This window comes from Acomys russatus, chromosome 13 (assembly GCF_903995435.1).
Source record: "Acomys russatus chromosome 13, mAcoRus1.1, whole genome shotgun sequence".
In the NCBI taxonomy this organism is placed as follows: domain Eukaryota; kingdom Metazoa; phylum Chordata; class Mammalia; order Rodentia; family Muridae; genus Acomys; species Acomys russatus.
Window position 1 is genome coordinate 70,486,991 of NC_067149.1, and position 16,733 is coordinate 70,503,723.

General features: G+C 49.5%; 1 protein-coding gene across 4 annotated transcripts in view; it reads right to left on the bottom strand.

Moving 5' to 3' along the window:
- Window positions 1-16,733, bottom strand: part of Tmtc1 (transmembrane O-mannosyltransferase targeting cadherins 1) — a 93,097-nt gene that overhangs the window by 41,035 nt on the left and 35,329 nt on the right. For all 4 annotated transcript variants that reach the window (XM_051155617.1, XM_051155619.1, XM_051155618.1 and 1 more), the window contains 2 exons: window positions 10,056-10,169; window positions 992-1,135 (listed from right to left, as the gene is read on the bottom strand). In XM_051155617.1, coding sequence (XP_051011574.1) covers window positions 992-1,135; window positions 10,056-10,169 — 258 coding nt within the window. The remainder of the gene's footprint in view (window positions 1-991; window positions 1,136-10,055; window positions 10,170-16,733) is intronic.

The window sequence follows — 16,733 nt, forward strand, 5'->3', positions numbered from 1 at the left end:
TTTTCTACCCACTCAGTGATTTGAGCCATAAATGAAGCACACATAGACACCGCAGTGTCATTCAAACCTGCATCCTTACAACTTCACAAGGAACTCCCAGGGCTCGAACGTGAAGTAAAGGTGCTGCCTGCAGCTAGCTGTCTTGGTAGAACTCACCCTGCTCAGGCTTTCTGGTCTGTCATTATTCTATGCTTTAAGATTATTTTCATCTACGTGTGTATGTGTCTGTATAGCTGTGTGCACATGTAAGCCAGTGTCTATGGAATCCAGGAAAGGGCATTAGATGCTCTGAGCTGGAGTTACAGGCAGCTAAGAGCTGCCCAGAGTGGGTGCTGGGACTGAACTCTGGTCCTCTGCAGGAGCAGTACTTGCTCTCAACTATTGAACCACTTTGCAACCCTGCTTGAGAGTCAGTCTAACTCCAAACGAGCCTGACTCTGTTTTTGTTTGTTTGTTTGTTTGTTTTTACCTTAACCCAAGCTGAGCATGAATCCCATCCCGGTCAGGCCCTTCATTTCCCTCAGAGAGCACTGCTCTCTTTGAAGTCTATAACGGAAAGCCAGTTCTGGACGGGGTGCGCCAAAGAGCCCTTCGTAAGGGTCCACAGGGACTGGAAGCCCAGGAGGCTCTCTGCGTAACACAGGACATACTAACTTTTCTTGGCAGGCCATCTACAACTGATCCCAGAAGTCACCCTGACAAATACAGCTTTTAGCTAACAAGAAATAGAATTAGGAGCCAGGCGTGGCGGAGCACGCCTTTAATCCCAGAACTTGGGGAGGCAGAGGCAGGAGGATCTCTGTGAGTTCGAGGACAGCCTGGTCTACAAAGTGAGTCCAGGACAGCCAGGGCCACACAGGGAGACCCTGTCTCCTGTCTCGAGTGTGAAAACTCCTCATCGCCGGGACAAAGCAGCAGCAGCAGCAGCGCAGTCGACCAAGATGTCTGAACTCCCTAGGTCACCCTGCAGCAAGGAAACCATGTGACTTACTTGAGGAGATTGCCCAGGTTGAAGAGTGCGCGGTTGTGCTGCGGGTGGAGCTGCAGCGCCCTCTGGTAGTATGTCTTCGCTTCTGCAGTGTCCTTTGTCAGGGTCCCAAGGTTGTTCAGCGCACTTGCATGGCGCGGGTACAGCCTGGAAAATCGAAGTGTTAAACTTGGACTTCTAAACTGGCACTCCAAGCCTGCTGCAGCCTCAATGAACCTCAACTCTTCCATGTAATGGAGCGCCTGCATCATACATTAAGGGCCAAGGTATGCCTTTTGCAGCTGAGGCATCTAAATAAATACAGCAGAGGGTGAAACCTTTAAACTTAGAGGTATAAGGAAATAAGCCCAACACTGCACGAGTAAATAGTATGAAAACCTACAAGAGTAAACACATTTTAGTCCCTCAGATCTTCCTCGCCCTGGATGGGAACTTTTTTTGAGGTGGCACAGCCCACCAGGTCCCCTGAGGGAAGGATCTTTTCAAGTATCTGTGGATCTGAAGCTAAGAAAGACTTGGTCAGCTGAGAAAGGATGGAACCCATGAAAATCCAGGCACTGTAGCTCATGTTTGTAATCCCAGCACTTGCGGTACTGAGGCAGGTCAATTCCAGGTACGTGGCCGGCCATCCCAGCTGTCATGTGAGGAAAAAGAACTTGATCTTGACCTTTTCCCTTATCCTTCCTCACTTTCTTTCCACTTAGCCTGACAGGGTTCTCAGAGTCTTGAGAACAGTTCAGACACAAAAGTAGCATGCAGTGAAGTAAAGGCAGCCTCCCTAACATTCCACAGAAATTAAAATCAGGGTGGAGTACGTATCATCCCGAGAGATCACCGGTTAAGGGAAGGAGGGATCGGGCCACGCAGTCAACCCTTGCTGACCTGCGTGGAGTGGACACACAACCGGACAGGCTAGAAGGCCTGCCATACCCACAGAGCCGCCCTTTAATGCAAAAATCCAAGACGGTGCCCCAGCATGTGCTGATGCAAACGGCATTCTGCATTTTGAAGCATGTTTTCATCACCTCATTTAAAATTCCTTATGTAGTATTTTACCACTGAGGAAAGAGAGGCAGGGAAAAAACGAACTAAAGCAGCAGGTCCCTCTCTCCCCTCTCTCCCCACCTCTCTCTCCCCCTCTCTCCCCAATCTCTCTCTCCCCCTCTCTCCCCCATCTCTCTCTCCCCCTCTCTCCCTCACCTCTCTCTCCCCCTCTCTCCTCCATCTCTCTCTCCCCCATCTCTCTCTTCCCCATCTCTCTCTCCCCCTCTCTCCCCAGCTCTCTCTCCCCCTCTCTCCCCCATCTCTCTCTCCCCCTCTCTCCCTCATCTCTCTCCCCCTCTCTCCCCCATCTCTCTCTCCCCCTCTCTTCCCCACCTCTCTCTCCCCCTCTCTCCCCAATCTCTCTCTCTGCCTCTCTCCCCCATCTCTCTCTCCCCCTCTCTCCCTCATCTCTCTCTCCCCCTCTCTCCTCCATCTCTCTCCCCCATCTCTCTCTCCCCCTCTCTCCCCAGCTCTCTCTCCCCCTCTCTCCCCCATCTCTCTCTCCCCCTCTTTTCCTCATCTCTCTCCCCTCTCTCCTCCATCTCTCTCTCCCCCATCTCTCTCCCCCTCTCTCCCCATCTCTCTCTCCCCCTCTTTCTTCCATCTCTCTCTTCCCCTCTCTCCCCCTCTCTCTCTCCCTCTCTCCCCCCTCTCTCCCCCATCTCTCTCCCCCTCTCTCTCCTCTCCTCTCTTCCATCTCTTTCTCTCCCCCATCTCTCTCTCCCCCATCTCTCTCTCCCTCTCTCCCCCATCTTTCTCTCCCCCTCTCTTCTCCATCTCTCTCTCCCCCGTCTCCCCCATCTCTCTCTCCCCTCTCTCCCCCATCTCTCTCCCCCTCTCTCTCCTCTCCTCTCTTCCATCTCTTTCTCTCTCTCCCCTCTCTCCCCCACCTGTCTCTCTCCCTGTCTCTCCTCAGCCACTCTCTCTCTCTCTCACACACCCCAGAAACACTTGTCCTCGTAGGTGTTAAAAAGGTAATTCCTGTTGATCCATTTGTTCCCCAAATATATGAGTCATTCAACCCTCAGCAAATAAATGAATTGCTATGAGTTGGAGCTTCTATTTAGAATATTTTAATATTTCCTCTAAGCATTCACTTAGTTTATGATCTAATATGAGCCAGTTCTCAGAGGGAAAAATTAAATCAATGCAACATGTAAAAATGTTGGCTACAGAGATAACCTATTCACTCCAAAAACATTGCCTACCATCTTAAAACCATCATTACTGTCAGGTCCAGAAGAAACTCCATACAAATGGGGAGCTGTGGTGCTGTTAGCCACAGGCCCTGTCAGTACCCGAGCCCGTGCTGGCATCCTGGCTCCTCTGCTCCTCACCCCATCCCTACCCTGAACTTCTCTAACCCATGGGCTTCCCTCCCCAAGCCTCTCATTCCCTCATAGCCTGCTCTCTCAGCTACCTGCTGTCTTGGCTCCTCTTCCTTGGTCTTCTCTGCCCTCAGTCTCTCTGCCTTCCTCTCCCTCCCGTCATGCCCAAGCCCCTTCCATGGCCACCTTCTGTCTACTACTTTCTCTCCCTCACATCTACAATGAGAGCCTTTCCCTCAGCTACACCGTGGCAGCCATGTCCTCAGCTAGGGTTAGAGGCACACACTGTATGGGAACTAGCTGGAGTCAGCAACACTCAGCCTGTAAGAGGTGAACTGCTGCCTTAAGGGCTACTATTAGTGTGGGAGCACATGTACACACATGTGTGAGTGTGTCTCTGTGTGTGTGTGTGCGCGCGCACATATGTCTGCAGGGAGGACACTGAGTGTCCTGCTTCATCACTCTCAGCCCTGTTTCTTTGAGACAGGGCCTCTCACACAACCAGGAGCGAGGCTGGCAGATGGCAAACCCCACTGTGCAGCCCCCCTGCATGGTGTGTGTGTGTATGTTGGGTGGCTACAGGCATAAGCAGCCACGCCTGCATCTGTACATGGGTGGGCCTGAACTTGGGACTTCACGCTTGCTCATTAAGAGCTCTTACCCACGGTGCCATCCCTCCAGCCCCATCTGTAAAGGCTCATATGGGATTAAAGTTTGAGCTTGTATTTTGTTTCACTAATGTATTTTAAAACTTAAAAGTTGGGGCTGGAGAGATGGCTCAGTGATTAAGAGCACTGTCTCCTCTTCCAGAGGACCTGGGTTCAATTCCCAGCACCCACATGGCAGCTCACAACTGCCTGTAACTCCAAGATCTGACGGGCTCGCATTGACATTCACGCAGGCAAAATATCAATGGACAGAAAATAAAAATAAATAAATTATAAAACTTAAAAGCTAAGGATGCTGTGAGTTTTTACCTTTTCAGTTATGAGCAATTTTACTGTTCACGTAACATCAATTCATGTGCTGTAGTTTGCAACTCCCTTCCAGAGCATACACACCTGACCGCGTGTCTGGTTTTCATGCCACAAATTTATTTATTTGAAGTTAAAAACCCTAAGGTAGGATGTTTATTTTCTATTTCCTGTTGAGAAAAAAGAACTGGCTAGGAAAAAATGTCCCTTTACAACTGAAGTTCAGTTTCATTCACTGGACTAAAGTACACACAAAAGAAGCTTCTCTGCAGACAGCGGAGACTTCATTCTGCATATTTAAAGAGCTTGGTTCCTTTGTGCACAATTATCCTGTCACTAGCCCCGGGGGAGATCCATGGGCTTCTGGGTTTGCAGCTTTGACTGTCCCAGGCCAAAGGCACTTAGCAACCTGCCCTGCTGCGTCCTTTTTGGCCCTGGGTTCCTGGTCCCTAGGAGACAGCCTTAGGGGCGACTTATGACCTTTCTCTCAGTGACCTCGGTGCTGCTGTGCAGGAACTGCTCCCAGGGGATTGGCTGAGGCTCTGCAGAGTGAAAACATTTTCTCCAGGCCCTCAGGAAGTGAGTCACTTGTAAATGGCAGCACTGGCCTGACTGCAGAGAACTCTCTGGTGGGAGCTGGGAAATGTAAGTAAACACCTCTGCTCAGCTCACTGGGAATGGCTACCCCGACCCGACCCGCGGTGCTGGATGCCAGGATCAGAGTGATGGACTCTAGAACAAGCGGCAGAGTGCATGGAAGCGGATCCACGGGGAGAGCACTGCACTAGGGGACAGACGCCAGCTGCATGTGCCGGGTATGTGTGTGAGTTAGCTGCCTCCTGTACAGGCCCCACACGCCAGGCTGGCTCTCCATCCCTCAAGTCACGCGCGGACTGGAGAGCTAGTTGGTAAACTCTCTGTCAAGCAAGGACGGCAGTCTGTGTTGGGTGTCCCAGTGCTCCCGTGAAGGCTGGGCATGCTGTGCGTGTCTGTACACCAGGTGTTCGGGAGCAGACACAGGTGGGCTCCTAAGGCTTCCTGCCGCTTGTTGACACAGTCAGTGAGCTCTAGGCTCAGTAAGACGTCCCAGAAAACAAGGTGAAGGGCAACGGAGAAAGACTAACCTCTGTCCTCCACACTTACCTGTAAAAGCGAATGCACACAGGCACACACCACACACACCACACCACATACCCACACACCACCCCCTACACCACACACTCGTACACCACACCCCCACACCACACCACATAGCCACACCCACACACCACCCCCACACCACACCCCCACACCACACCACACCATACCACACACCCACACCACATACCCACACCCCCACACCCCCACACCATACCACACACCCACACACACTCACATACATACACCACACCCCCAAGACCACACTACACATACCCACACACCACCCCCTACACCACACTACACACACCACACACACCCTTCCACACACATACCACACACACAACCCACACCACACCACACACACACACACCTCACCCTACATCCCACACCATAATACACTACAACACACACACACACACCCATATAACACACACATACTCACACCCTCTTCACTGTCTCCAGGCGTCATGAGAAGCTCTGGTTTCTTTAAAGCACAGGAGTGCTCTGCCCTGTGCCTCCTGCAGGCGGAGGTGTCATCTCATCTCCATCGTTGCCAGCTGCCAGGGATGTGGACACCAGCAGGACTCTTGTCTCCACCGGGACCTGGGGTAGTGCCTGGCTGACAAGGGCTGTTTAGACTGGTGTCTGCCCTTGACAGCTCCGAGGGGTCAGGTCACTGTGTGCCACGCCCTTGCCATCCTTCCTGTGTCTGTGAGAGTGCTCTGGACAGATGGCCCATGTGCAAACCTCTGCCCCCAAGTCTAGGTCCTGGGAAGCCTCGTCTAAGCTGGTTAAGTGAAAGGGAGACGTGGGAGGAAAAGCCAGCAGCGCAGAGCTCTCCTGAGGATGAATAATGGCTCTTTCATTTTGAAACTCAGCTGATAAATGGGCCACAATCTCACTAAAATTCAGTATTTTTCTAAATAATGTTAATTCCTTAAATTTTATGAATACAAGACCTAATAAACAATACATAAATATATGTATCTATATGTTTGTGTATACACATGTGTGTATGTGATATTTATGTGTATGTAGCATGTATTGTGTCATTTAAGAATGTAATTTCTTCTTGGTTCATCAAAAGAAGAAACAAAAATAATTACAAATACCTCCTTGTGATATTGGAAAGCTCTTTTGTCCTTCACAGATAAAAATGTCCACCTGAGAGGCTTTAGAGTGGACAGCATATCACCCGAATGCATTATTGGGATGGTGGTGGCTAAATTTTAACTGTGAGTTTAAGACAAAGCCATTTTTGTAAAAAGAGTTCCCTGAGTAAGGAAGGTCACAGTCCCTCTATCAGGACAGAATCCTTCACAGAGAATGTCTCAGGGGCTACAAGTCTACATGAATGAGAGTTCCACAGAATCTCCCTTGATAGGAGAGATGTATATCTGTCTGTCTATCTATCTGTCTGTCTCCCTCCCTCCCTTCCTCCAGCCCTCTATCTCTGTCTCTCTCTCCTGCCCTCACACCATTCTCTTTCTTTCTTTGGGGAAGGAAGTGAGAGTTAAAGCATCTTCACCACTCAGCCCCAGCAGACCTACAGTTCACCGTATAGGCCCCTTCAAACTTCAGCTCTCCCATTCTGGGATTTCAAGTGTGCATCGTTTTCTTGCTCAGCAGGAAGTCTCTCTGATCCACCTGGACAAAGGCAAACCTTAGAGTCTGTCCCAGGTGCTGGTGACTGACGTGATTAACAGCCTGACTCTAACCATGCAGGAGATTTCAGCAGTTAGTGAGAAGACAGCAAAGCTGTAACCTGTAGTGAGGCTGGAAGTCAAAAAGCCTGTAATCCTGCCGCCAGATCTCCAGGCAGCCGCAGCGCAAGTAAATGTACGGACGCTTACAATTCAGAGACTCAAACTAAATGATTGCTAAGACCCAGATGTGTCTAATAAGGCCTTTTTTCACTGTATTCACTGCCTTGAAATATTTTACAGACAGGTAAGATATAAGTGTGGGTAGAAAGTGTTGTATTTCTAAGGAAAGCCAGTAAAAATTAGAAACACTAAAAAAATGCATGGTTTGTTAAAACTTTTGCCAATGATTTGTGAAGAAACTGTAAAAGACCGGAGGAAAAGAAGAAAACATCTTAGCTAATCTGCTCAAACGACTGCATTTATTTTATCTGCCTCTAAAATAACTGTAACGTCTCAATATGCCACTGCCATTGCCAACTCTAATCAGCAAGCTCTTAAGGACTTTGTTTGTTACTAGAAACCTGGTGAATGGATGCACATCTGAGATTTCAAGGCAAATAAAACACTGAGCAGTGTTCGTGAGGCTGGGCCTGTGCTGCGGGGCCTATAATCACAGCGACTCAGGAAGCTGAGGTAGAAGGATTGCAAGTTCAAGACCAACCTAGGCCATTGAGACACTGTTAGAAAACAGACTGTAAAGGGGTCTGGGAAGAGGGATGAGGAAGAAAAAAGAAGATGAGGAGGGAGCGGCAAGGAAGAGGAGGACTGGTTTACATTGTCTGCTTTTCACTGACTTTCACAACTAGTTAACAATCAATGAACAGCCAAGAGTGCACTCAGCGTCCCCTACGCTGATCAGGCAGGGCTGGCCCCTCCTCTGGACTTACTGGGTAAGGGAACTGCTGGATTGCTTGGAGATCTCTGAACTTTCTCCTCCTATCACCATGAAATGGGGGGACCTGTTCCTACACAGTTCAAAGTTAGGAAGCTCTGGAGGTAGACAGTGGATAAACCCATGTTTTCTGATTCTCTCACATGGGAGTCCTGGGCTTTAGTGTCAAAATTAAGTGTGAAGTAGAGAGCTGATCCTCACAGCAACACAAAGCTAACACTTGCATGCTTAGCGTTTGTAGGAGACATCAGGGAAGGTGCGTATGGCAGGCTCCACAGACCCTTGGTCCTCAGCAGGAGGTGCTGCCTGAGAAAGCCACAGAGCCTTTAGGAGGTGGGGCCTCAGTGAAGGAGGAGGCTCACTGCTGCACGCCCTCTGTTCTCTGCTCCCTGACAACACAACAAAGAGACTTCATGGCCTGTGGGGTCTACATGGTCACTTCAGTAGTTAGGGGCACTGCTAAGCTGATTCCAGACCCCACTGCCTTCAGTTTGCTGCTTCCCAGTCACTTTCTTCCTTGCTGTGGTAAACAAGCAAGCACGAGAGAAACTAGTGTTGAAAGAGAAGAGGGGCCTTCGGATAGGAGGTACGTCCCTCTCCGCAATTCCCACCAAGAAACAGCACTACTGAAATATGGCCGCTCTTCCAATTACCAAGGATAAGCAAGCGTCACAATGATGAATGGATGTGGTTTCCTTTTTTGTCTAACACAAAAAGTGACAACTTATTTTAAAATAGAAAGTAAAGCATTCATATCTGCTCGAGGCCCATGGTTTTAAATGATTTTAAATCAGAACCATTTGGGATGCAGGCTGAGAACATGAGGTAATTCACTAATGTCAGCACTGGGTTACAGCTCTGACTGTCTTCCCCCACTCTTCGGGGTACATATTTCTCCTGGAAACAAACATTCATTTTTATTGTTTCACAGGAAAGGAGCAGAAATACCAAACCAGCTACTATAATTTTGCAGTACCAAGTGCCAGAAAATCCCACTTACTATATGCGTTTGGCCCAGCTGTGGATTAGGGTCACGTTTACTTCTCTATTTGAAGCTGGCAGAGTTTGCAAACATGTTGGTAAGCCTTCCCCACCAACACTGTTGGACAGGCTGACTGCCCGTTTCCTTCCTTCAAGAACAGACAAGGAGCTGGGCTTGGTGGCGCACGCCTTTAATCCCAGCACCTGGGAGACAGAGGCAGGCAGGTCTTTCCTTATGAGTTTGAGGCCAGCCTGGTCTATGTGGCAGTTCAGGACAGCCAGGGCTACATAGATAACCCTGTCTCGGGAGAGAGAGAGAGAGAGAGAGAGAGAGAGAGAGAGAGAGAGAGAGAGAGAGAGAGAGAGAGAAACCATGAAGCATTCACAACTAAGGTCAGAGATTACTTTCCATGCACCTGAGGTGGAATATGTCTTCCTTTTGTTCTGTTTTGGCTTTTGAGAGACCTGATCTCCATGGCTGCCCGTCTTGTCTAACTGATCTCAGTGGTTAGCCAGTCTTGTCTAATTGGCATTTCCTAGGCCACTGAGACCGTTTCAAAGCAAAGTGAATGGTGCCTAAGAAATGACACGTGAGGTGGAGCTCAGGCCTCCATAAACGTGCACATATGTACAACCACCAACATACACACACAGAAAAGATATGATAGGCTTGGAGCTTTCTATATGCATACTGTTAAAAGTTATTGAAACACATATCCACCCTCTAATTTACCAGTGTGTTTTTAACAGGAAATTCCTGCTTTATACATGTGCATCCAGCCGAGCTCCATCCCACTGTGGCATGTGTAGCAGTGGCAATTATTTTTTATAGTATGTTAAACATGGAAGACAGGGAAATTGAGTGCTCCTGCGGCAGACACGAATGCTGCGGCCAAAGACTCAGAATTCAAGAGCCCGCCCAGCTCCAGGGTGAGTTCCCTATCAGGAGAATGGCCTCGGGGGAGTGGGGGACAGGAGTGGCCTGGCCACAGCAGAGCTTACCTGAGGGCGGTTCTGTAGTGGTAGATAGCCTCCCTGTTCCGACCTTGGTCTTTGAGGAAATTTGCGTAGTTGTAATGAACCTTGGCGTTGAGGGGCAGAGTCTGAACTCCCGACCTGAAAATGAAGAAAACAAGTGGGGCTACTGTCAGACTCTTGCTTCACTCCGACTGCACGAGGCCGCCGCCTTTGCACCTCCACTGTTTCATCGCACGAGGCTGCCTTTGCACCTCCACTGTTTCATCGCACGAGGCTGCCTTTGCACCTCCACTGTTTCATCGCACGAGGCTGCCTTTGAACCTCCACTGTTTCATCGCACGAGGCTGCCTTTGCACCTCCACTGTTTCATCGCACGAGGCTGCCTGCCTTTGAACCTCCACTGTTTCATCGCACGAGGCCGCCTGCCTTTGAACCTCCACTGTTTCATCGCACGAGGCTGCCTTTGAACCTCCACTGTTTCATCGCACGAGGCTGCCGCCTTTGCACCTCCACTGTTTCATCGCACGAGGCTGCCTTTGAACCTCCACTGTTTCATCGCACGAGGCTGCCGCCTTTGCACCTCCACTGTTTCATCGCAGAAGGCTGCCTTTGAACCTCCACTGTTTCATCGCACGAGGCTGCCTTTGAACCTCCACTGTTTCATCGCACGAGGCTGCCTGCCTTTGAACCTCCACTATTTCATCGCACGAGGCTGCCTGCCTTTGAACCTCCACTGTTTCATCCCAGGCATCTGACCTCCGGCAGTTATACGCGTGACTGCACAGGGAAGGGTGAAGGCCACGGCCGGTGTGCACAACTAAGAACTGACACCTGACCGAGGGTGAACAAATGTTCTCTGCAGGCAAGCACAGGACCCTTCCCTCTGCTGGAGATACCCCTGCAGCTTGGTAAGGGGTGGCCATCTTTACTAAGGCTTTCGGTGGTGGGGGGGGGGGTGGGTCATGGGAGGAGGGAGGAAGGGAGGCACAGCAGAGCCCAGCTGCAGACATGAGGGAGCAGAACGCAAGCAGGATGCAAAGGCTCCAACTGTCTAGGCCAGTCTGTCCTTCCGACTTAGGGTGCGGAGGATCTGATGTAAGAGACAGTGCAGTAAAGTCAGGCCCCAAAGAAGATGATAAAGATCCTGTCCCGTGTTGGGGGATGCAGCCTCGGGCAGGCCCTTTCCTCTCGCAGGCCTACTTCTAGTGAAGGCCTTTTATCTATGCATAGAAGTGAACGAGCCTGAGTGAGTCTGTGTGTGCAACACAAAGGCACGAGAAGGCAAGATTCTCGTAAAGTGAGAGTGTGCAGCCCATTGCCGAAACTGCTCCTTTAAGGCACGATGAGATCTGACGTGTGGTGTCCTTGCTCCGAGCCTTCTTTCCACATCTGCCTTCCTCCAGCACTGTGAGTGGGGACACCAAAGTTGGGCCTCAAGAATATGACCACACCCCAGGTCTAGAATGTACGGTCTGCAGTACATGCAGCATCCCAGGAAGCCTAGTGGCTTAGTAAGACCAGTTTACAAAAGTAAATGTTACAGTCATGCAGGTCTGTGTAGAGCTCCCTCAGCACCAATGGCCAGGGAGCCTGTTGGTAGGACCTTAAGGGTGAGGGCCTGTGGCCAGTTATGAAACAGCCATTCATAAGTGAGCAGTGTATCGACAGGTCACAGTGAACTCAGCCCAGAACAGAAAGAGCGAACTTCCTGAAAGCAAACAGCAAAGCTGAGCCTCTGAGGGCATGGAGAAGTGCTGGGCCAGCAGCTGGAGGGAGAGGCAGCACAATGTGGAGCAGGCGTGGCCTCAACGTGCCACGCCCCTCATAGCACTTAGTGGGGCTGTTTTGGACAGCTGCAGAGTCTTCGGGAGGTAGAAACTATCTAGAGGAAGTGGGTTGAGAGCAGAGGTGGCACCCCTGAGGTTTGGGGGACTCAGTGCAGGGGGTAGGTCACACAGCCATTGCTCTCAACTATAAGTACACAGTGGTTATCAATCAGCAGTGAGTGGTGTGTCCAAGTCCCACACGGTGGACCCCCAAATCCCGTGTTTCCCATCAGATGCTTGTCTACAGCTGAGATCGTAGGCCCAGGGGGTCCCTACAGGGTCACCCCAAACTCTGAAGATGTTGCGAGAAGGGTGAGAGCAGGAGAGAGTCAGCTCTGTCTGTATCTGCTGCATCAACTTGGCCTGAAGGTCAGACAGCAGGTGCGTGGCAGGGCAGACAGCAGGTGCGTGGCAGGGCAGACAGCAGGTGCGTGGCAGGGCAGACAGCAGGTGCGTGGCAGGGCAGACAGCAGGTGCGTGGTAGGGCAGACAGCAGGTGCGTGGCAGGGTAGACAGCAGGTGCGTGGCAGGGAGAGGGTTCAGGCACAAGAGGTCTGGGCCTGGAGCCTGCTCAGTTGCCTAAAGGGCAGGACGCTCTTGAAAACAAGTGGACAGGGCAGAGGACTATTTGGAAAGACAGCTCCTGGTACTTATTCTGACTAAAGGAGAAAGGGGACAGCTAACAAGGTAAGACCCTGCTTTGTAGGCAACTGAACTGTACCACACCTCCAACACTCTTAGATGAAATTTTCATATAATTTTAAAATAGGAAGATAACATTGGTAGGGACGTTCCATGCATAGTCTAAGGCCCACTGGGGACATACATTAAAACACATTTTGTTAAATAACGTGTCTTTCCATTTAGCCTCACTTACAGCCCTCTGTCTGGGGCTCACGGAGCTGCAGAGAGGGCTGACAGGCCCTGAGAAGCTGGACACAAGCCCATGGGGACAGGTCAGCTGGACACAGTTGAAGCCACATTTATTTACACCTGCTGAAGGAGCATAGCCTCTGAGTGCCAGCCTCACTTCCTGTGAATGCCTACCCAGGGACACATTGCTGACCACATGGTGACTCTGCTTTCAACCCTTAGCAAAATCTCTATACTGTTTCCAACAATGGCTTGACTCACTCGTTTCCACTGCCACTAGAGTCTGCGGGAGTCTAGGTAAGTAAGCCATAGCTGCACGGACTCCTGGCTTGCTGGGAGCAACCACTGCATGGAGCCTAGGCTGGTCTCCAGTCACAGCTCTGCTTTGTAATCCCAAGAGCACTGCACCCACATATAGAAGCCTTGCAGCTTGATGCAGCCCCACCTCTTCATTTCTGCTTTTGTTGGCCTGTGTTCACCCTTCATTTGGCACTTGAGAAATCACTGCCAGGGTCCGCATCAAATAGATTTCCCCCTTATTCACCATAATCAAGGTATGGTAATGCAAGGCCCATGAATAGATGAACAATAAAGAAATTTTGGCTTTTATGTACAATAGAATATTATTCAGTTTTACAAGAGATCGTGCCATGTGTGACACCTGAGTGGGCCTGGAAAACATTATAAAAATCACATACAGGAAAAATGCTGTGTGCACAGGAGTTTAAACCACAGAAGCAGAGAGCAGGGTGTTAGTAACAGAAAGTAGAGAGGGGGAAAGACACAGGAACAGTGTTTAATGAAAAGATGCAAACCTAGTTAGGTGGAGTGACCCTAGTGTTTACTGTGGGCACCCTTCATGAAAATACTATAATCTTGTTTATTTTTATCATGTCAAATAAGAGACTTGAGAGATCATAAAGTTCATCACAAATAAAGCAGTGTGAGTGTGCACACTTCCCAAGTGCCTAAGTGCTTAGGTCACAGGGGTGTGCCCACACTCAGCATTCTGTTTATGTGTATGTGTCTTGTGTGTTGCCTGCATGTGTGTCTGTGCAGTGCCCACAGAGGCCAGAAGAGAGTACCTCATCCCTGGAACTGGAGCTACAGGTGATTGTGAGCTGCTATGTGGGTGCTGGGAACCCAACCCAAGTCCTCTGGAAGAGCAGCCAGTGCTCTCAGTGTCTGAGCCATCTCTCCAGCCCTCACTGCTCAGCATTTTAACACATGCATTTCACATGTCTCCCCCATACCTCTTATTTGTAGATGACTTGAGAAATAGAAGAAATGGGGGGTGACCCCAGCCACCTTCTTCAGGTGTCTCTCCGGGATTTAGAAAATGGACTCACTTTGTTCACATTACTGAGTAACAGGTTGGTAGAACCACCTCAAGTTCCTAGGTAGAGACTAAACATTCAAACATTGCTAATGGTAGCCAGAAAGTCAGAGCAAAGGAAAGAAGAGCTATGTTTCTCCTCAGTTTTAAATCAGCTTTGGCCCAAGGTTTCATACTGCCACAGATAGATGGTGGCACTGGGCACCTTGGGCCATCTTTTCATCTCATTCCAGGGAAGATGCTAATTATTCTATGCTGTAACCTTGGTGAAGAGGCTAGAGTCTTCCCGGTCAACCATGGCCAAGGCCAGACGCTGTTTGGTGTCTGATGCTGAGTCGCAGGACTCCAGTGGCATCTGCACTACGCTGGCTTCCAGGCCCCTGGTGAGTCAGCCCTCCTCTCCTCCCTGTTCTCCTCTTATTCAGAACACAGAGCACAGTTATAGCCTGAGAACTTTACACAGTATTTACGTCACGGCAGACATTGTTGGAGGCATTTCTCACACACTGTTTTATTCTTACACTACACCTTGGATAATAAACACTGTTGCTTTCCGTGATTTTCCCAAAAGCAAGCAGTTAAACAGGTGGACTCAGCATGCGGGCAGAAAGTCTAACTCCAGCTGTTACCGTCTGTCACTCACCCAGCGCTACCTCAGAAGCCAGCAGTGAAGTGTCCAAGTGTGATCAACACTAGTTCCCACAGATGAAGCCACATACACAGCTGGCCTTAAAGAAAAAAAGATCCCACAGGCCTCAGCTTTTCCCAGGACTTAGAGCCAAAGTCTTATTTAAAGTATCAGTTACTCTAACTGCACATGACACGAAAATTCACCTGATCTTCCAAGGCCTCCCAGCACAACTGCGGAATGGTTGCTTTTATGGTCAACCACTCCCCACATACTTCCACCTAAAGGGACGGGAGGGTCCTGGTGAGAAGCCAGTGTGCTGCCTGGCTTTGTTGTTGCTGTTGTTAATTTTTTAACTGCTATCATCAGTTGCAGATGGTTTGAGCTCTAGCTTATTATCCTTGGAGCAAACGCTGCCTCCCACCCCAACCACCCATGTTGTTTTGATTATGCAGTAACCATCATTAGCAGGTGCCATCCCCACTGTGCGGCTTTACCCAGGGAACATGTTCAACCACCACAGCAGAATGGCTGGAGAGTGTTTCATAAAAACGTCACCTATTAAAAGTGAGAGAAAGAAGATTAAACCAAGAAACCAAGAGGAATTTCTGTGTCTGAGCTTCAATGCTCAGTGTTTCTAAAATGACTCTAGACAAGGGAAGAATGCTTCAAAACAAACCAGGTGAGGAGGTAGGAAGAGACTCTCTTTGTGGTGTAGCCATGGGTAAAGTGTTTATGATCCTATAAACAAACCCTCACCTGCCATCAGCCCTAATGAACCGCACTGGCTTACCACAAAGGGAAGGGGGCTGGAGAGATGGCTCAGCGGTCAGAGCACCTGTGCTGGACTCCCAGCATCCACATAATGGCTCAAAGCCATTTGTGACCCCAGTTCCTGGGATCAGATACCTTCCTCTGGCCTCTGTAGGCACCAGGCATGTAAAAGGTATGCAGACAAAATACTCATGCACATAAAATAAAATAAAATAAACTTGTTTTTAAAAAAAAAATGAGGGGGCTAAAGAGATGGCTCAGTGGTTAAGAGCACGGACTGCTTTTTTGGAGGATCCGGATTCAATTTCCAGCACCCACATGGCAGCTTGCAACTGTCTGTAGCTCCAGTTCCAGAGGATCTGACGCTCTCCCACAGACACTTCACACAGTCATACATGTGGGCAGGAAGAGACAGAAGACATAAGACAGAAGGGGAGGGAATGAATGTGACCACAATGCCGTATAGTCACACCAAGAGCATCCACATGAAGCCGTTATTGTGCATGATTAAAAAAATAAGCCTTAACCCCTACCCAGATCTAGCCAAGGGACAGAACATTCTCCACAGTTAAGTGGAGACTAGGGAGTGACTTTCACATGAACTCTGGTGCCCCATATTTGGCCATGTCCCCTTGATGGGGAGGCCCAATGGCACTCAGAGGAAGGATAGCAGACTACCAAGAAGAGACTTGATACCCTATGAGCATATACAGGGGGAGGAGGTCCCCCTCAGTCACAGTCATAGGGGAGGGGAATGGGGTGAAAGCAGGAGGGAGGGAGGAATGGGAGGATGCATGGGATGGGATACCAATTGAGATGTAATATGAATTATTTTATTTTTCAATAAAAAATGTGTAAAAAAAAGTAAGCTTTACCCTACAGCAGGAACCAGGTGGCAGCACCACCATGTTGGTAAGTGACGCCCAGATAGGCACTCTAAGTTAAAAAATGCCTATGTTTTGGGGTAGGAAGATCAGACATATTCTCCACCCACCTACCTCAGTTCTCACTATGTAGCCTTGGCTGTCCTGAAACTCTATGTAGACCAGGATGGCCCCAAACTCGCAGAGATCTGCCTGCCTCTGCCTTCCAAGTCCTGGGATTAAAGGCGTGCTTCCCCCAAGCCTGGCCTAGACATTACTTTCAGCAGGTAGCAAAGCCCAGTGAACATCCACTCATCCATTTGTTCATGCATTCATTCACTCTTTCACAACTAATATTAATATTAATATTTTGGGATCGGCTGAAAGCTATAGGTTAACATA